General features: G+C 47.7%; 3 protein-coding genes across 3 annotated transcripts; 2 read left to right on the top strand and 1 right to left on the bottom strand.

Moving 5' to 3' along the window:
* Window positions 1-3,122: 3,122 nt before the first annotated feature.
* Window positions 3,123-3,709, bottom strand: hhtA (histone H3; the record flags this gene model as incomplete). Its single annotated transcript, XM_022529603.1, has 3 exons — window positions 3,123-3,400; window positions 3,466-3,573; window positions 3,685-3,709. The coding sequence occupies 3 exons, from the start codon at window positions 3,707-3,709 to the stop codon at window positions 3,123-3,125; spliced, it is 411 nt and encodes a 136-aa protein (XP_022392311.1).
* An 820-nt stretch (window positions 3,710-4,529) lies between these two features.
* Window positions 4,530-4,975, top strand: ABOM_002472 (histone H4; the record flags this gene model as incomplete). The annotated part of the gene is made up of 3 exons (XM_022529602.1): window positions 4,530-4,539; window positions 4,613-4,888; window positions 4,950-4,975. The coding sequence occupies 3 exons, from the start codon at window positions 4,530-4,532 to the stop codon at window positions 4,973-4,975; spliced, it is 312 nt and encodes a 103-aa protein (XP_022392310.1).
* A 12,460-nt stretch (window positions 4,976-17,435) lies between these two features.
* Window positions 17,436-19,574, top strand: ABOM_002471 (stress-regulated transcription factor RPN4; the record flags this gene model as incomplete). The annotated part of the gene is made up of 1 exon (XM_022529601.1): window positions 17,436-19,574. One exon carries the CDS (start codon window positions 17,436-17,438, stop codon window positions 19,572-19,574), a length of 2,139 nt encoding a protein of 712 aa, XP_022392309.1.
* Between the last annotated feature and the right edge of the window lie 2,272 nt (window positions 19,575-21,846).

Raw genomic sequence — 21,846 nt, 5'->3', positions numbered from 1 at the left:
AAAATTAGAATAAAACCAAGATTAAATCTATTAAAAGGTTAAAGAACGGTACCACACAAATCTAGGGCCGGAAAAAGTAGGACTCAAAGGGACGTTACAGATCTATATATACATCTGGGCCCAACGAAATTTTTTTCTCTCTGATTTAGTGACAGCGTCACTTTGGAGTAATTTGCCTCGGATCTAAGCCGGTCTCAGGTCCTTCAGGTACGAAACAAAGCTGCAATTAAAGGAATGGGGCCAAATGCACCCGAGATCTGAGCATTATTCGCCATTATGCAGCGCATAGACCGGTCGGCCTTGAACGGAGTGGATCCGAAGACCCATCTGTTAAAGCTCTGGATCCATGGGCTAACCGTGTGCCTCGTGGCTTAGGGAAATTCTCCTGGAAAGTTTTTTGATTAGTCGAGGTTATTCTTCGGGTGTATGACTCTTTGAGAAAGTGCCTCCGTAGGGCAGTTTCTTGATTACGGATCCATGTATGAGTTGTGAAGGGTCATAAATTCGTGCATAATACATCGCTAGTGACGTCTTATCTATCGAATCTCAGGTGAGCATGGATATCAGGATATTCGAGGGAGGGAGAAATTGCATCACGGTGTCGAAATCGCTTGATAAGAACAGGCGACCGAATGACTCGTAGAAATTTCGGCCCGATTATATCATCAGCCGCATCAGGACGTCACCCTAAAACTCTCCCGCTTCGGGTTAGAACATCTTTTCGTATCCGACTTCAGCCACAGTTCATAGACTGACCTTTGTTGCTCATAAGGCCACAACCACATCGCATGATTACCTTGTATAAAGGGGGTTCATTATATCCTATGAATATTCCGTCGAGATCTTCTACACGAACAATGTTGCTGAACTTCCAAGTTTCCATGTTCTCAATACCATGACTCCTAAAGCTAAGCATCGGCTACTCTTCTTGTCATGGCCCCTTGGCGAATCGACGGATCTTTAATATCCGGCTAGGGACGATCATCTACATCCTAACGCTTCGGATCTATTCCCTATGTATGAAAAGGGCTTAATCGACATTTCCTACGAAGCGTAGTGTCAACTACTATCTAAGTTCATATTTACAAAGAACCCCATCATCAGGAGACATTAGCCTCAAGACTTCAAAGTCTGTTGGGGACTCGGCGTGCCCGTCTTGGACCCACTAGTATTGGTCCATAATCCTAAAGCGGTTTAGCTCCGGTGCCACTTATTCATTCTGGGCCTTTTCGAGCCACCCTAGAATCCGACGGTAATTACACTACGGAGTAGGTCCCGGTGTATGCTTGAGTTTCTGCATAAAGTCAGATGGAGAACGATGGGTCGTACCTTATACTTTATGCTGACCCAAGAACAACTTACTGTGTAGAGTCTTGGAGGGAGATCGTCTATCTGTCCCTATGGCGGCATGACAGGTCGATCAGCACGACAAGCTGTGTTGATCTCCATCTGTATTCGCTGATATCTTACTTTGGAACTGGAAGGGTGCATATTCGTGCGCCCACTCCTTGCCGCCTTGCCTGTAAGGCAACAATCGATAACTTGACTTAATAGCGGCAGCGCTGCAGGGATTCATCATTAGCTACGGCTATTCCTGGTGCCTTCGGCGTGGAATGTCATTAGTTATGCTACCTGGTTAACTAGTCGGCAGTGGCCTGGCATTTACCTGGTAATTAGAAGGTGTATGGTTGCCACATCTACCTGTCATCTCGCGAGTTATATATCACAAACCTGAAGTACTCTTACTCAATATCTCATATTTGAACCTGCCATAAAACTTCAACGATATATAATGTATTACCAGTATATATCTTCTCTTGATATTCTTTAACACCCCCCTTCCCTTTTCCATCCTGCCCACAGATCACCCAACGCTGATAAGAAACCAAAAAGAACCTCGGCAAATTCCCAACTCACGACAGAGCCCCCATCTAATCAAAGAAACCCACTCCATCTTACAAATACACATCTTAATTTGCATCTACCCAATCTAACTATGATCCCACTAGTCACCCCCTCCACCGATAGATTGTTTCGTATCTCGTTTCGCTGTCCGACCGAGGCACGGGACTTGGCCGTAAGACATTGAACCACCACTTAAGGGGGTTTCGGGCTCGGAATACCGGTCGCTGCATAGGATGCCGACAGAATAGTTGACTATAAGAATAATCATTAATCTTGTAATACGCAGAAGATATTGCAAATGATGTGATATCATTTTCTACCGGATTCATGTTCTTTTTTACCTACTGGTTGTCTGGTTTTGAGAGACCTGTTACGCAAGCGTCGCTGATGCTCCATCGTGATCAGCTTGTCGCTTGTACCCCTCCCCCTCCATATATGGAGGATAGAGGGGTTTAAAAGGTGCAGATATGCAAAATGTAATAAGCTGTATTCTGTAAATGTGATTTTGGAGATTTATCAGAAAGCTGAGGGCTATCTATGAGCCCCCTAGGTTCTATTCCAAGGTCGGGACCTTATGGAAGAGCACAAGTCATAATGTCACTGCTTCACTCCTCAACTACTAGTATCACCAGACGTACGATCGCAAACAACCATCTCAAAGAAATGGCCAGCCTGCGGTCGAGGAAATAAACCTAAAATATTCCAAAAAATCTCGGTAGGAATGATAGAAATAAACTTTTATTGGCTGTATACTGGGCGCTCTGTGAGCACCAACCTAGCGATACCACTGGTATACACTCAACAGGCCGCGGTCGCGTCGCTAAAAGCCCGATCGCGGCCTTGAGAAGAATTCTTACTAGGAAGAACAGCGCGAGGTTAAGTCACGACAGGGATGGATTGGATTATTCGTCATAGAGTCTGCATTTCGAATCTATGCCAGCCGGTGGCAATTCATGGAGAATACCACTTGGTCAAGTAAAATTTCTTAATGTACATACTCGGATGCATCCCATGAGATCCAATCCACTCAGCCGCGTCGTCGGCAGCCTACTATTTATTGCGTAGCAAAACGAAAACTAATCCCAGTGCCGAAACCCATTGATATTCGCAAATGAAAAAACAGAACCCATCATGTATCGCCAGTCGTGAAAAAGAAATAAAACCCCTAATCGCCTACCCAGAGACAACCAGAAAACCCGGACTCATTAGAGAATAATCTAAGAGCGCTCACCACGGAGACGGCGGGCGAGCTGGATGTCCTTGGACTGGATGGTGACACGCTTGGCGTGGATAGCGCAGAGGTTGGTGTCCTCGAAGAGGGAGACGAGGTAGGCCTCAACGGACTCCTGAAGAGCACCGATGGCGGAGGACTGGAAGCGAAGGTCGGACTTGAAGTCCTGGGCGATTTCACGGACCAGACGCTGGAAGGGGAGCTTGCGGATCAGAAGCTCAGTGGACTTCTGGTAGCGACGGATCTCACGGAGAGCGACGGTACCTTTTGATGACTGTTAGTCAAAAGGTATGCGATATAGTGTGGTTTGGCACAGGCGATTGACTTACCAGGCTTGTAACGGTGAGGCTTCTTGACACCTCCGGTGGAGGGAGCAGCCTTACGGGCGGCCTTAGAGGCGAGCTGCTTACGAGGGGCCTTGCCACCAGTGGACTTACCTGGATAGATGTTAGTGGTGATTCAAGACGCGATGTATTACTCAAGGGTGACGCGACCCGGACGCGGGGCGACGACACCACGAGAGAAAGGACAGTAAGGTTAGGACTTACGGGCAGTCTGCTTAGTTCTGGCCATCTTTATAGATAAGGTTTGATGGGTTTAGTCGACTTTGAGATGAAAATAGATAAAAGTCGATGGTTGTCGATGATAATGTGTTGGCGGATGAGGAGATGAAAGAAGGATGGAGGAGGCGGGTGGGGGAAGGTATTTGTAGTAAGCGAAGGGCGGGTGGTGATCTGATGGCGTTGGCAGCAATTTGGGTGGCCTTAGCGTCCTTTCCCTTTGATCAAAAAAGCGCTCGGAAAGCAGCACACCATAAGCCGTGATTTCGGGGGTCACTTTTTGCTGCAGAATCAAAGGGTTCCCTTGCGGGCGGTCAGGAATCCGCGCCCAAGGCAGGAATGAATAATGGTCCGTGCGTTAAGCGAATGACGGACCAATAGAATCGTAGGATCACAGACATAGCATGTCTCTCTGCCACCTCTTGATCCCAACCACCGGCGTGGTATGTGAATCAATTCAGTAAATCAGAATGATAGTTGGTATGCTCAGAAATGTCTCTGATCTTTTTTGATCCTTGATCTCAGTGGTTGAGAGGCATTCCGTGAGGATCAAAGTTGGTCGTAGCGGAATCATCACTTCTCGGTCACGTTGCCGACAGATCAAACCCGGCGGGAGGATCCTCGCTCCTGATTGGTCGATCCCCTGGCTAGCGCGTGATTCCAATGCCCTCCCCGCGCTCTTCCTTTTCCTATACAAATATCACCCGTCCCATGGCAGCTGTCCCAATCTTTCCTTTCCCATCTCTCTCTCATCTGTCATCCAATTAACAGCCTATCTCTCCACATTTCCTCACTCAACCTTAAACCAAGTTAACTCTTAGTCAATCATCAATATGTCTGGCCGTAAGTCTTTCCCCTGCAGCGAACATCAAAGACGCGATCAGGATCGATGATTAACGCGTATTCTCTACAATAGGTGGAAAGGGTGGAAAGGGTCTCGGAAAGGGTGGCGCCAAGCGTCACCGCAAGATCTTGCGTGACAACATCCAGGGTATCACCAAGCCCGCTATCCGTCGTCTCGCTCGTCGTGGTGGTGTCAAGCGTATCTCTGCCATGATCTACGAGGAGACCCGTGGTGTCCTCAAGACTTTCCTCGAGGGTGTCATCCGTGACGCTGTCACCTACACTGAGCACGCCAAGCGTAAGACCGTCACCTCTCTCGACGTTGTCTACGCCCTCAAGCGTCAAGGACGTAAGTTACCTCTACTGTTCATATTTTCCTCTATCGACGCGTGTCTAACATGGCCCATCAGGTACCCTCTACGGTTTCGGTGGTTAAATGCTTTCTTTTCTCGCCTTTTGTTTTTAGCCATCCTGCGCGGTCGGCGCGTCGGTTGTCCTTCCGCAGCAGTGACGCGACGGGTTGCTTTTTCGGGTTGGTTTACGGTATGACTGGGACGTTGGGGTGTTATTGATCTTTTACCATGGGTCTCTGGGTTTGCTTTTAACGTATTTTACTTTACTATTACGCGTCCACTACTGGGTCTGCTAGTGTTCGTGATTGAAATTTCTGTATCATAGCGGCCTTCATGCTATCGGCTGGTACCTCTAGAACCATCGCGTCATGAAAATGCGCGGTCTGGTATGAATACGAACGCTTGAAAAAAAGATGAAATAATTTTGTGCTTGCATGCGTGTTTGTAGCTGTCTGGCAAGTATTTGTTTTTGTGTGTGTTGTCCATTGTCGCGTGTTTGCTGTACGCGTCAGTAGTGTGTGTGTGGGACTGAGACTATGGGGCGACCTGTATCTTCGCGCTTCCTATATCCGACGATGTGTATGATGATAGCTAATTCTTAATCACTTTCGTTGCTCTGTTGTATCTATATGTAGCTTGCTCTGTAGCTTGTATCTAGATCCTTGACCATTCCGGGTGATTATGGGGTTTATGCGGTTGTACTTGGGGTCTTCATCACTCCCAGTGCGACTTCGATACGGGTTCCCCAGAATATGCAACGCGTAGAGTGATCTCGTGCTTGTAAGTTCTACTCTTATGACATATTAGTTGCAACTTGGCTGTGTGAGTATGTGAGCAATGGCTTGGGTATATCTGTTGTCGGTATATGGTATGGTGTACGTACAAGGAGTGGTACTGGTAGTATATATATCTACGCGCATAGCATTGATGTGCTTACAATCGAAGTACACTCCGACGAATAACCACCCAAGATTAAAGGGCAAGACAAGCATATAAAGTATGATAATTAGTAGTAAATTATAACATAAAGCCATTAGTTGATACAAAACCTACGTCACACATATAAGATCAATGAAGTCCTGCTTCGAAAGTGACGTTCGTCAAGAGCTCGACAGGAGCTCGGATCGGGTTGAACCCCTACCCGGGGTTCAACCCCCAGGCGAGGTTAGGCCTGCTGTTGGACACCAAACCATTTCAGGCACAATGGATCACGCTCCACCGTACATAAATACAGCCAGAACGCCCCCAAGCTACATCTTAATCCAAAAAGGGTCACACCGACTGGGCTTCCTGCGTCTGCTTCAGCCCCAACCCCCAGAACCATGTCATGGTCCCCGTTGGCTGGGACAAGCTCGTCAAGGTACGTATTAGACAGTTTCCATTCGATGTGTTCAAATGATGTTTTGTATAAAACGTATTTGCTACTTCAGAGCCTTACGGCCATGAGACCAACATTCACCTATACCCTGATGAACAATCAACACTCCAACGCCATATTCCTGCATCTGCGCATGAAAAAAGGGTGTACACAGCTAACCTGAGCTGTATTACTAGGTTTAGGAGCCCGCCTCCTGTCGCCTCCTGTCGCCTCCAGAGTCCAGACCGACCACATCAGTCACCCCGCTACATTATCGCCGTCACCACCTCAGCCTGATTGACCAAGAGACTTGGTCCGGGCTGACTCGTGCTGTACCATGATTAAGTGACATGCTTTTTTTTTTTTTTTTTTTTAATAACACCCGACTCGCGTTCGGAGTACATGCGGTCAGCCTCGACCCACCCAATGCACATAGGATGAGCAGTTAGACCAAGGGCCAAGAGAGACACCACGACACAGATATCCAGCCGAGAATGGGTGGGTTGCTCATCTGATGTCAGGCACTGATCCTCGCCGCTGAAATCATCGTACCGCGATCACCCACGAACGTAACGCGAAAATACACAGCCGCCACAACACCAGGGTACACGCGACGATGTAAAAACGCGTTGGATTACTCTGATCCTCACGCGTGCATATAAACCGAGATACCATTGCACTGGGAGGCGAAGGCGTAGAATGTCCACGGCATGATCCAAAAATTCCTAAGTAGCCGCCTCACCTGGGCCGAACCGACCACTAGTCAGATCGAGTGGACAAATCGATGGTAATGCGAGATCAGTAAAAAATTGCCCACACGCCTGTCAGTGGTATCCTCTTCTAGCCCATGTACACCGAAGCAGGTGCAGCTCGGTGCTATATTAGCCATGTATCCCATCACAAGCACCACGTCCAACAACACTATGATTGCCAGATCGACATAGAGCTGCTTAGTTGGAGTATCTGGCTTCTTCCGTCGAGTATAATACTGTCGAGCTGGGGAAGGATATGTTATGCAGCATGCATAAACCAGGGTAATTGATATGTTCGACATGTGGCTGTCTAGCCACCTCTATTGGCGGCCAACAACGCGCATATAATATTCGCGAAACCCGACCATGGGCGAACAACCTCCAATTCTCCTTCACATATCGCCCTCTAGAACGTCGGCGCTCGATGAAAATAGCCCCGCTTTGATTCTCGTTTTCTTATCTCGCACGCATTATACCTTGGAGGCTACACACACTGAGATGTTATCGCCCTGCGCCCAGTGGCATACGCAATACCTTGAACGTACTCTTCCCTCAGTATCGCATCGACGCATGCTTTGGCACCTTAGCTGTGGTTCCATCGTATTCGCCAGCCCTCACTGAGTTTCCGGATACTTCTCCTTTGCAATTGAGGACTCATTTACAAGCTCTGCAGAACATAGTTGAACCATGTGTGAGAGACTGAATACCACAGGTCTCGATATCCCGTGATAACTTTATAACATGCGCTGCTTCGCAATTCTCCACCAGCTATGCTGGCCGGCTCCCACCCCTTGTGCCATATCGTGGCCATGTGCAGTTCTCCTAAGATGCCAAGGTGTCCGCAAATAGCTGAATCTAGCCAAACCATCACATCCATGGAAAGTATATGACCAACGAAGGCGCTCTTATGGATAGACCATCGAGGCAGCTGTGCGAGGTCTTGTGCTGAGTTCGCGTGGTGACGTAGACAAATTGTAGGTGGGCTTGGCTAACTATCACTAACCACAGTGACAAGCACAAGGTGTTATGCCTGGAATTTACGAAATTTGCCATGTGCTAATGCACAACATACCCTCGAATGGCTTATCGGGTGCTTTGCACAGAATAAGTAACTGGTGGCACTTGAAGATATAACCTACTTATGGCCTCCACGTCCGGGTACTCCGTTCAACCTAGGCATTGGCAGCCTTCTGTTGTTCATTATAATAAATTAACACGACAAGGTCAGTGCCGACCTGGTACTAATACGTGTCTAGCTCATTCACCCTACATAGAGTCCATAATGTCAACTGGGGTGCTGTCGTTGGAGTTCAATTTACTATGACTCGAAGTACCCATGCTTAGAAACGGGCCAGCTAATAAAGGTGGCCTGGAGAGTAAGCAGTTCACGCAGCACCCGAAGGGAAACACACCAGCATAGAGAAATAGAAGTAACGGGAACAAGAGAATCAACGATGTAACCTCTGATTGCTGAACAGCCCGATTCGCACAAATGAGTCTGGTTCTCTTAAAGGCCGTCTCAATGCTACAATTTTGACACTAACGACTTTGCCAAGTTTGATATGTGTGACGCACAGATCTACAAGTAGTGGAACTACGCTCCCTGAAAGATGGAGATGTAGTTGTTGATCATTGTAACTGGCGCTAATGTCGGATCTAGGACTGTTCACTATGTCGTGTGAAAGGATGTCAACATTTTCATAGCATACCCAGGCCAGCTTGTCCATAATCGATATGGAGGCCTAGTGAAAGAGATGGGCTGTTGGCTTGGTAGGCTCGCCGAAGAGTGAGTGGTATTGGGCACTCCACAAAGGCTTTATTCAGTTCCCCATATGCAACTTGTCTTCTTCTAGAGTGTAGCGCGACCAATGTGGACGCTGCCATGCCTCTCAGAAATATACAGGGACTAGGACAATTCCGGCCGTCGTTCTGGTGGAGGGAAAGTGGGTCGCTTTCTATATGACGCAGGTCGAGGATCCGTGCAAACGTGATGACATGCTCGAGGGTCATTAAGCGCATGCAGAGTTGTCAATTTATAGCAGAGAGTGGGCACCGATGCCTGGAAAGAATTCGTGCCCATTGACTATGTCCCGTTATAACGCTCACACAATTCGACACAGTCTCTGACATTTCTATAGCATACGTTCTGGAAATGGGTGGCTCGGAGATTTATATCCTCAACCCATACATGCATGGGCACGTTGAACCTTGCGCCCATTTGTGGTGAAACCGAGACTTACCAAGGAATGGTAGTATTGGATAATAAGTGGCTAACATGTTCAATGCTTCAAGACCTCCGACACATGGAAGAGCTAATATAGATGCAGTCACTGCATGAGCTGCTCGTGGTCCCCGAGGTCGACCGGCATAGGAAGGCACCATGATAGATCGACCTTGAAGTGAAAAATTGTGGCGCAGCGGTGAAGCAGTCCTAGAGGTGCTAAATCTCTCATTGACGGTGAAAGGGCCTATACCTAGTCGCCCGGAGGAGTGGCTCGGCGAGAAACGTTTTTTCATCATGGCAGAATTGAAACAAGCCTTCCGACGCTCTTCGCCATCAATAATCAGGGATCGAGTGCTGAAGTCGGGTCCTCCGAATGACTGGCGTGGCTGATGGTTGTAGTTGGGTATGTAAAGAACTGCGAGGCTCTTTGACCGTTTGCCTAGGCTTCTGGAATAGCGGTTCAATCCCTATCCTAGCTACCTGAACGCCAAGCATTTGGGATCAAAGATAGTAGTGAGGCTGATTCGATCAGAGTTCGTTGCCATGAGTGCAACTACCGGGCAGCCCAGGAAACCTAAACGAAGCGACAGATAGATGACGAGTGTGTTGCTAATTCCTGGATCTGATACTGGAGGATGTCTCAATGATATATGTCTGATGGCACGGTGATCATCACAATGGCACCATGAGTGGTTACAAGTACACGCAGATAGATTCTACGTAGACACCCATATGCCTCGGTAACAGATTTTGTTGTACTCGTTTTCGTCCGTCAAGTCGTCCGAGAGGTTTTCCTGTCACCGAATGATAGTGCACATGCTAGCACTTCGAGGAGATTGCTACGAGCCGAACCAATATCTGACGGACGTGAGTCCCATAGAACCTCTAGCTTATAACCTGTTCCTGCTATGAGGAATTCGTAACTGGATCAACGTCACCTCCCAATTCCTTGGTGCAAACAAAGAAGCCGCCGCGACCGACTGGCAGTATCCTATAAAGAACGTCTCTTTTAGCTGATTTATATAGAATAATCCGCTATGCTACTTGACAGAGCCTGTTTAGTCTGTTCATTCATATATAATATAAGATCTCTATATTAATATTGTATATGGGCTATTCAAAGCTTTTGTATATCTACCTTCGCATATAAATCTCTTGCCATCTGACAGCTGGTGTCTTGAGATAGATCGAGGGACATCCATTCCATTCCCATCATACCCAAAAACATGTTACCTTCTGTAATCTTATCCCACTTGAGCTGTGAGGACGATATCCCACATTTCTCAGATTCACTAAGCGAGAACCCCCCCGCTGTATCTGATATAGTGGATGGGACTCCCGTCCATCTGGTACCAAGTAGAACTTCGATCCCCACGTTGACGTCAAAGGTGACTTTCTCTTCCCGCAGCGATATCTGCAAGGCCTCCACCCAGCAAGGTGACAGCCTACATATCGGTATCCAAGCCCGCGTGAGTGCGAGTACCTATTCAGCCGAGCATCTTCAGAGAGTGACATAGCTTTGAACGCATGAAATGCTCATCATGCTCTAGACCGTGGTTCAATACAGACGTCTCGTATTCATCATCTCAAAGCCGGGATTGGCTGACACACACAGGGAGGTCACGCGACACATGTATCTGCCCATCTTCTCATGAGTCAGTAAGCTCTAGTAGGCCAGTTGAGCCGCGGAAGTGCATTGCTGATAGGCTCGTCTGTATGGAAGTTAGTCGCCACGCTCAGGCTTCTCTCAACGAGCCATCGCATTGCCGGTTAAGTCTTCTACCGAGCTAGCATGGTCCTATGGCTGTACAAATTAATAGGTGTGTATTGGGTGCAACGCCACTTCAGGTCATTGGGATTCTCTTTCTCAGCTTCTCCCGCTTTGCCTTTGCTGCCTATCTCTCTCTTTTTTCTCCACCTTGTTTCTTCGTTCTCTCGTCCTTACCTCTTTGGTTCAGCACTCATGATGCAAGAGATCCGGACTGGCATTTAGGCAGCCGCACTGATTCACTGATTCAGGCGCATGATAAGGCCCGGGCAGTCCGGCGAGCAGAGCAGAGTCTGGTCCATACTCGAACAACCAGAGATGAGCCGAGGTCCAGTCCGCCGGTGACTCAACGGGAACTGTAATACCAAGATAGAGTCTGAATCAGATCATCGAGCGCATACAGTAATTACGCAACCGTACCAGGATAGCCATGGAAAGGCGGACCCGAACAGTCTAAGGACGACGTTGATAGTAGCTAGCATACATCATGATGGTTGTTTCTCACGATGTCTGTACTAATAATAGAAGCGGGCGGAAAAACCATGTTTCACATGACACGAATGCGTGATCAAGTTGATTAGAGCAACACCATCATCCAAGGATAATGGAGACTGTCTAGAACATCGAGATCGCTTAGTTTCTTGACGATGTAAAATCTGGGAAAAATTCATTCGACGGACTGAGTCGTTCGATTTTTGATGGGTTGATAGGAGGGTTGGGTGGTTGTTTAGTGCGGGTGGTCGTCGCTCGGTCGCAGTCCAGACCGTGGGAGGGGCTGTGCTCGCAGGTCCAGAACGTCTCTGATTTTTCTTCTCAACTGGGAAGGTCAAGAATATGCAAGGCATGCATGATGTTTTGTCCACGTTGGGAAGAATGTTCTATTCTGCAAGGGATGAGAAATATTTGATAATAGGAAATGTTCTGGAAGTCTCGATGCTTGAGGCATGCATGTGACCTGTTGGGGTGATCAATCACAGAACTCAAATTGAGACATTGACTTGCGTTGATTCTCACGGTGTCTGTTCTATGTATTGTCTCGCTACTGCTTTGGAAGAGAAAAAAAAAAAGCTCTTTTTTTTTTTTTTACCTGCGATGTTGTTGTTGGCGCTACAGACTAACAAATGTATGGTGGAAGAATTACTACAATGTGACATGAAAGATTCTTCTTAGTGTGAAAAATGTTCTTGCCGTATGCGACCCAAGACAAACGAATGATCTGGACAGACAACATCTAAGACAAGAATGCATATAAAAATCTCTCCATCGCACGAATCAGCAGGAAAGTATATTCAGCTTCGCCCACATGGTTGACAGAGTCGTGTTTGCATAACGGCCGGAAATGTTTTTCCTTGGGCAGAGATTTTCTTCGGAGATACCCCGTACCGGAGGGGGGTCGCTAATCAATCTGTCAATGTAACCGTGCCAAAAATTTCGTTACTAGGCTCGAACCGGGCCTACTAGAACTCGGCATGACTAGTAGAGCCTAGAGAGTCCCGTATAAAGTAGGCTCTCGGCTGTGCAGACCCGTGGGTGCCATGTTACCGAGAGAGATCTGATCGACCGGGCCGAATGGAGTGACCCAGTGACTTCTCGCTCCTTACGAGGCCCGTTTCCATACTCGTCTTTTCCTCCCACGCAGTTTCGATCTCTAAGCAGACGGTGCTCTAGAAATGCTGATTAATTGATTTCGCGACTCGGGAAAATCTCGGTTTGGAGGATGTTATCTAAAAACTGCAGAAATATATTAACCGCGCAGGCGTTAGCTCCGACCGGTGAGTTGGTTAGGAGATAGTAGGAAAAAAAAAGCCTAGGTTACACTACGCAAGTCAACCGTTGCATTGACAGAATTTTCACAGCTGAGCAAACGTTTCAGCTGTCGTAAACGTGGCCGATCTAACGGCTGATAGGCTGTTCTCGTAGCTACTACCAAAGTAGAAGACTCAACGAAGGCACGCGGCAGCCAGCGACCAACTTGCGTGTCAACCGCCCACCCCCATCATTATGATCTAAGTGGACATATGCACTGAGCGCCAATTGGCATGAGAAGCCGATGAAGGGTGAAAAAATTTTTCATTAAGTTCCACACAAATTCCCAAAGAGGATAGATCAGGATACTCTGTATAATTGATAGGCAGGGATCAGACATATCTCGGGTTCTCAACGAGCCATTTTCCCGCACAGACAGCAGATTGACAATCCGTGCCCAAATTTAGAAGGCTTCCAGAAAGCCCATGGAAAACTCTAATCGCGCCGTCGATTGCCAAGCCCCCTTTCCGGTACATGGGATTCTGAATCTGCAGCCACGTATCAACTGCATGTGGCTTGCAGGTTGGTATGACATCCCTGTGTAATAGTGTATTGGTTATTCCGCTCGATTCCAAACGCCGATTACCACGTAATTTTACCCACCGACCCACTTAGTACACATCGAGGAAGCTCATGATTTGTGCTTTCGTTTCAATCGAACCTCGGGATTACCACCCCCCCACACACCAGACCATCTCATTCACCCTTGCTGATATCCCAACGGACGCCCCACTTGTAGGGTGAGTTCGCTTCAACGGGAAGTGGCTGTGCTTTGAGTTCCTACAGCCATTTGGAATCAGGCGACCAATCCCCCTGCAGGATTTCTGCCACATGAGACGCTAGAAGAAAAAATTTTCTTCCATGCATATTCCACGCATCCGATCTGGGTTCTGGCACGTAGGACAGAGCTGTCTCCCCCGTGAGGCTAGCAGTCCCCATGAGGGTGGTTAAGGTGCTGACTAGTTTGGTTAATACCCCTGCTAAATTATTGCATTCTGCAGATCACCACCAATAGAAGATCTTTCTGTTAGTTTTATTTTATTTGACTTTCTTTTTCAGTCTCACGGTAATGGATATTCTCAATATACCGTGTTTTGCACTTCGCTTAGCCGGGTTCTCCTTTCTTTTCCCCCTTGTTTTCTTTTTTGTTTTTGTTTTTTGAAAATTGACCACTGGGATTTCAGATCGCCTAGATCGAAGTCATGATGTGATAGATATCCAAGTATGTGGAAAAGGCTCCATATGACATCCCCATCCCGAGAACCCAAACAGCAGTGGGGCCTTCCGTAATGTTATCATCGTTATCTGCCGCATAGGGCAACCGTAGCATGTCAAGTCATTCGCACGGGGAATGTCAAACATTGGAAATTGGTCTGAACACCATGGGGCTATCCAGACAGACCCGCCGGCTGGTACCCGTAATTTGACGACCTTCGAACCCCAGCCTTACCAATGCCAGGCAAGATCCAACCTCACCACGTATGCAACCCTCCTAGGAGATATCGAAAGGCCCAATTCCCTTGCTCCGAGTGATAGCGACATCGGCAGTCAGCTCCGGTAGGCAACTACCATGGCCAAAGCTGAGATAACCTTCCGGCAAGTTAGGTCAATTACGTTGAGATAAAGACTTTGTGCGCTTGTAGATCTTTTGCCACGCGTTTCAGCTGTCGGCTTGCGATGGGTATTTTGTGGGCCTTCCCAACGGGTCCGGGGATTGGGTCGCTGGGTAGGAGATTTTGGCTTCTTTGAGTATGGCGTGCAGCTCTTGTTTCAACCTCAATGCAAGATATACGAATCATCTACTTGAATCGATTACGACTCTACCGATGTGGTACTTTTGTGTTCCCCGCTAACCTTTGCGGCTGTTCAGCGCCGACTGAATGCCGAGTTGTATCCTTGGTTGTATCGACGGGAGCTTATTCCTAACCGAGTTTAGTTGTCTCTGTAGTGATTCATGACTTCTGCGCTCGGGCATGGTCCGTTGGAATCGGGGATCTCTTGCTCCCCGATGATCGATACCTGGAGGATGCATGCCGGAGTTGATGTATCAAGTTTTCCCACGTGAAATTGTCTTCGACCTTGCAGGTCAAGAATTTTAATCTTATTTTTCAATAAAGTTCTTTTCTTTTCTTTTTTTTTGATAAACTCGGTTTTCCCTTTCGGAACTAGCGTCACCAGCCTCTGATAGCCTACAATAGCCGTGACTCAGATCAGGTAACCGTTCAACCATGTGCGCTGGGCTTGACCTGTCATGCCATGAAGATAAGTCAGCTGACTAGGAGATGAAAGCAAGTACGGAGTAGTCAATGTTGTATGCCCAAGTTGTTGGTTATTGTCTAGCGCCTTTTTTTTTTTTTTTTGTTTTTCTCTCAAGCCGGCCGAGAAAGTCGAGCACTGGCTGTCTGGGCCGACAAATCACGCTACTATGACAGTTAGGTTATCTGACTTGAACCCGGGAACCGGGGTCCTCGCAGGCGAAAGCTCCGACGCATCCCCGACATGAACATGACTTATGCAGGGCCCGAGGGGAAGATTTGTCAAAACTTATCTGACAACGTTGGCAGAAAGTGATAGTACATGCCAGAAGCGCCGACTCGGGAGGTAACGTAGGGGCTGCGCCGGACAACTCCGACACTTTCATCATAGCCCGGAAAGAACCGCTAAACCAAAACTAGTCAATTACCACTTAATCAGACATGACAAATGGACAGAGACGGTTAGCGCATATGCACTAGCCACACGAAAAGTGGCAGTGCATGTGGCTGGTGGAGTACAGATGCTTGCACCAGGGAGGGGGTCTTTGACTTGACAAAGGGGTCCGCCGGTGGAGTTATTCACTGGGGAAAAAACACGACAGTCACCCAATACTATTACATGATTCCTATCGTTGTATGCAGGCGGTTGAACATGTCACTGTAAGGGACCCTACTAGTAGTATGTCGTGGTCCCATCAGCACCTTGAGACACGAGATCTCCCTCCCATGACAGTGGCTCAGCCCCCGCGTAATCAGCCCGCTGATTGGCTGCCCTAGGCCCCTAGTGTGAATGAAAAATCCATTTTGGCGCGCGTTGGGTAGGTATCGCCGTACTATATCGGGATCAGCCATACACAGTACTAGTACGCTTTAATGCTGAAGACCGTGTGGATGAAGACCCGCCAATCATTGGAGCTATTATTGAATATTTTTGATGCTAGGTATCGTGAATGATTCATTATGACATCCGGAGTTAAGCAACGGTCTACATGATTATTTTAGTATTTTAGTATTGGTAATAATAATAGAATCTACTAGAGATGCGTAGTTTTGATTTTTAATTAAGAAAAACAAAATCAATCGGCAGTTTCTGACCGAAACGGATTTAATTGCATATACTCCGTGTTCGGAAGTAAAGTCAGTTGTGGCTGATGTTGATGGAAAGGAATGATGTATAAAAATATGTAAGGGAGGGAAAAAAAAATACAAAGTAAAAAAAAGAAAATCATGCTGCATTATTGAGACAGGGATTGTGGCTTGTACCCTGAACAATGGATCTCGTAGTAAGATTTCCAGTTACATTTTGTCGGGTTGACAGTGGATTTAGTCGGAGCCGGGGGAACTGATCGAATAAGCGAGCGACCTCTGCTTTTGCTTTTTTTGTTGAGCCAGTGAATCATTTTCACAGCCGAGGGAACTTTTCGACCCCAGATGGGTAGTGCAGATCTAAGGCTCAAAGGCCCTTTTTTTGATTTTTTTTGTGACGCTAAAATAAAATAGGTGGGTAAATATTACTGGATCGCGGAAAGTCCGGTGTAAGTACGGAGTATGGAAAGAGTTCTAAAAATCGAGGCGGTAATCTTACGATACTAGTTCATTGACCGGTTGAGTCATGATCGGCCGGGGGATGCAGTGTGGGTGGGTAAGTTGTAATGATACTCGTTCGGTCATAGCCGGTACTAAATGGGTCATTAGCGTCAGTTTCCTTCCCTTTGGTAGTCTGCAGGTTAAACGTCATTAGTATCATCATAAAAGAGGCGCATCCCCCAAACCGATTGACCTCTTTCCCTTCTCCTCGATACCAACAAATCAACTTATTATCCTTCCTGAAACTTATCACAGTTTATTGATCGCTCGATCTTATCAAGCTCTAGTCTTTCAGACTCCTCAATTGTATTTCCTCTCTTCTCCACGCACCACTTTGACATTCTCCTCATAGTAGGTTGACCCGTACCAAAATACTGTGACGTCCTTTCTCCATCTTTGACTTTTCCCAACTTACGACCACTTTCCCACTCAACCTTGGGTCCACTTAAACCTTCGTCATCTGGGAACAGATTTAACTAACCAGCAATCTCTAAAGTTTACGCCTTCTCCTTCCCAAGGATTCCTAAGCGACTTTGAGTCCTCTACCGCTTGTCCCACCTCATTGGACTACGACCTACCGGACGCTTCCAGACCCTTCGACCCACTCATTATCGCAGTTATTCGGGGATAAAGATATTCGGATCTTGGGCCGTTAGGAACTTTTTCTTTGGGAGGCTTGGTGCCATACCTAGTACTTAAACTCTGGAGCCTCCCCCAGTGGCGAATCCTCTGAACTTCCTCATCCACTCCGGCGTCATACCCTTGACGTCCATTCGTTGAAAGAGAACATGTCAATGTACCCTTCGATACGCAATAAGGGTTTTATCTGTGAACCAACCTCTACCCCCTTCATCAATTTCCAAGACCCCGTTTTCATTCAGGACGAGTTCCTTCCCGACTTGTCGCAGGAGGCAGCATTACAGTTCTACAACCAACAACTGCCCCGGCTCCAATCACCTTTCCAGTACCACTCGGGCCCTGAATTTTACTCTCCGCCGTCTTCCGCACCGTCGTCACCGACTTCCTCTCCAGCCTCTTCCACCTCCCACCTGCCAGCGACAGCAGTGGTTGCCGCGGAATACCCCAACTCCTTAGAGGCGCCTTCGATGACACCCGTTTCCTCCTACAACTCCTCATTCAACATTCAACATACCGCGACAACACCGTCCTCACAGCCATACTTGTCACAATATCCTCAATACCTCTTTGAAAACTCCCCAATGTTGGCTCAACAGCCTGTCGCAAACACCCACGGCTGGGAAAACAATCTGCAGCTGCTGAGCTCGGCTCGCATGCAGCACAAGGCATCACCCAGTACCTCGTCGACTCGGTCTGCGCCTGCAGGAAGCTCGTACCAGAGATCTAACGCTTCTACGTTGTCGAAACCTTTACCCACTCCCGTCCAGACACCTATTCAGAACTCGTTTCTCACCGCGCCCTACCAGCAGAACTACGACACTTCGGTCCACGATGGTAGCCAAGCTGAAGCGGAAATGGTGAGGCGGGCTGTGCTGGAACAACAGCAGAAGCAACAAAATCGCCACCAGCATCAGTCAAGTGATTATTCACTGGCACCTTCGGTATCTACTGTGAGCCACAACTCGCCAGTGACTCCTCAGACAAATCTTGAGGAACTCGACGAGGCCTCGAAGGCGATGGTCAATGGTGAGAAACGATATCCTGCGATAGATCGATGGATGGATGATTACTTACATCTCGATGTCTTTGCAGACTACAATAACCATAACGGAAGCAACCTTCCGATCGGCATTCCCAGAATCAACCGAACCATGTCGGACATCTACCAAGACGAGCTCTACAACCCGGCCCTTATGCCGACCCCCCAAGTCTCCAAACAGAACACAAACCAGCAGAATCTTCTGAACCCGTTCAGAAACGTTTTTGCTGATCGGCTGCAAGCTGCCAACCAGGGCCACATGTCTGCACGGTCTCATTCTCCTGTTGTAAGCATGAACCGGGATCGGTCTCCTTTCCGACAGAACTCGCCCCTGGCTGCTGAGTACAACACTGGACTCCAGCAGCCCCAGATGGCGACCAGTGTGCCTATGACTCAGAATGTAGGCCAAAGTCAAGGAGAAGGAGAACCGAAGACCATGTCTCCCAAGGATGCCCTGCTGGACTTCAACGAGGGGGATGACGCCGGAATTCCTTTGTTCCCAGCAAGTCAGCCTGACTTCAACCTTGGTGAAGCACTCGGCCTACGACGCGAAAGCTCATCATCATTCCCGCAGTCGCAGAACTTTACTTCCATGGAGTCATTCCCCACGCAATACGCTACACAGAGTGGCATCCCCCAGCAGTATACCTTCGCGCCGCAGCAGCAGCAAGACCACCAGCAACAACAGAACAACCTCTTGCACCAGACCCCTGAATTCCCCGCATCCCTTCCCCACTTCGAGTCTACGAGCAGTGACGTGGGCGTCAACAACGGTGTGGCTTCTCCACCGGCACAGCCCACCATGGCGATGCGCCCGGTGAAGGAAGAGATCACCCGCCCCGAACGCACTTCTGCAGACAGTGGTACTTACACTTGCACTTACCACGGCTGCACGCTTCGGTTTGAAACGCCTACAAAGCTGCAGAAGCATAAGCGCGAGGCCCACCGTCAGACTACGCCTGGTGGCCACTTGGTTGGGCGCGATACTTCCGCACGCAATTCTCAGGCTGGTCCCCACAAATGTGAGCGGATCAATCCGTCTACGGGAAAACCATGCAACTCTGTTTTCTCCCGGCCTTACGATCTTACCCGGCACGAGGACACGATCCACAACGCACGCAAGCAGAAGGTCCGGTGTCATCTGTGCACGGAAGAAAAGACCTTTTCGCGTAATGATGCGCTGACCCGGCACATGCGAGTGGTGCACCCTGAGGTCGATTGGCCCGGCAAGCAGCGAAGGCGAGGCAGGGAGTAAGCCTGAATGGGGTTGTTGGTGTCAGGCGGGCATGCCTCCCATTCGACTTCTACAGCCTACATGGCTACAAGTACCCAATTGGAACACGACAAATGGGAAGATCCATTCTGAGGAGGTCCCCTTTTTGGGAGCTCCTTTGGGTTCCACCGTTTCCATACCCCCATTGAGTCAAGATGACGCCGGAAAGCCTCTGACGTCATAGTTATACCCGAAGGGGAAAGGACTCGCTACCGGGGCCGGATCGTCGGTCTGACTTCCGTTTTGGGAGTCATGGCCTTGTGGCCTTGCAGCCTGGTGCAGCACTCATGACATCATCTTCGATATCATTCCCGAATGACGTCATTGTTCAACAGATCTAATTCTGGCGATGTTATCGGTCACTTTTCTTTTTCTTTTTCTTTCCTTTTTTTTTTTGCGATTAGATGGTCTCTTGTGATGACGCATGTGGATTCTTTTTTTCTTTTCGTTTCTACTTCCTACGGTACCATACAGGTGTGGTGTTTCGAATTCAGACAGCCGGCTCAGTATTTTATCATTTTTTTAATTGCGGTTATTTTGCGATTTGAGCATATGTGGGTCTTAGATTTTTCTTTTGTTTGAACTGGTTTTACCGCTGGGTGGTTAAAATGGTCGCATCCAAAAAGAAGCAACGGGTTCATTGGGATTGGATTCAAACTGATATTACCCTCATCATAATTATTCTGCGGTTGGTTTTTACAAAGTTCTCGAGCAAGCCGTGTTACGAATCGTTTTTTTTTGTTACGATGTACAATATTCACTCATCCTGTACGATCACTATGATATGACGTCTGCGTGTTTTTTTCTGATTTGCATTGGGCTGGCATGGGTTGTGTTTGGGACGGTGTACAGATTGTGCATTGGATTGGTGTGTACAGTATGACCAACATGTATAAATAGTCACTTAATGAACCGTGAGGTTACCAAAACTTCTGATCCACACAAGAACATAGTCACCATTAGTACAAGTCCACCTCTAACTAACTATTTCCTCGTACTTTTAAGCAATCATAAGCTCCGAGTCATGGACAGCTCCGCCCTGTCAAAGCTCAAGCTTAGCTTCCCCTCACTTCGCTTAGCAAGTCAAGCCATCATCACCACCACCTTCCCTCCATAGACATCAGGACTCCAGAACGAACTAGTTGCTAGAATACGAGCACGACTACGTGTACTCTCCAGCGACGATGGGGAAATCAAGACCCGCCGTGTGCTTCCCACTGGCCATCTCGTCTCGTCCATAGGGATCCCAGCAATTGAATCGTCAACATCATCACCCTGTCAATCACGTCGATCTTCCCCGCCCCAGTCCCCACTGTCATCCTCATGCGATCGGCCGTTGTCTGCGTTGATTCGCCAATGGGCCTTGAGCTGTTCCGAACATGATCCATTCATGCATGCGCTCCTTATATTAAGGCCCATCGGTGAGACGGATGTCGTTATCCGTGGGTACAAGTACAATCCTCCTATGAGTGGCATAATTGGACAAAAAAGAATGAATCGAATATTAAGTTCCGAAATTAAAATTAAAATTCATAATGAAAAAAGAAAACAAAAAAAAGATTAGTTAAGATATGCATACATGAATCAGAAACTTCATAGCCACAATTTCAATGTGTAACGCAATGCGGTATGCTGGGGGGGGGGTTTGGGAACAGCGAGACTTTGGCGGGAAGGGAGTGAGTGGGGATTACCGAGTACATTGAATTGAATTGTTCTCTTATAAGTACTTCTATCCATGTCTTGTATAATGCGTACAAGGTTCGTGGCGCAGTTCCTACATAAACCACTTGTATCTACTTCATTTTAATTCACCGTGCAGTTTTATTGTTGTAGATCTGAAACTGGACCGAAATTTGAAGCTCGAGGATGTCTAATTTTACAAATTCTGTCTCTGAAATTTGCGAAGAATGAATTTAAACCAAACGAGACAAAGGGAGGGGTGTGATCTCAGATCGACTTCAGTTTGAGGTAACAGCGATATCATCATTCAGTCATAAGCCTTGGTTTTTACGAAGGGATGTATCCCCATACATACCGATGACGGGAAAATGGGATGTACAGTAATGTAAGATTTGATTCATGCGGCGGGGATCATGACGACATTTTACAGGGGGGCTTTTGGTGGGTGTGTCTCGGGTAGTAGAGATCCACTACAATTCAATTTCTTTTGGGTGTGGCTGAGGCTATTCCAAACATTCTTCTAGTTCATTGATGTATGTAAATGAAAATATGGCGAATTGTTGTATTTGTCTAT

Source organism: Aspergillus bombycis (assembly GCF_001792695.1).
Source record: "Aspergillus bombycis strain NRRL26010 chromosome Unknown contig00015, whole genome shotgun sequence".
Classification (NCBI taxonomy): Eukaryota; Fungi; Ascomycota; class Eurotiomycetes; order Eurotiales; family Aspergillaceae; genus Aspergillus; species Aspergillus bombycis.
Note: the sequence above shows the minus strand (reverse complement) of the source record. Positions and strands in the feature narration are given on the sequence as shown.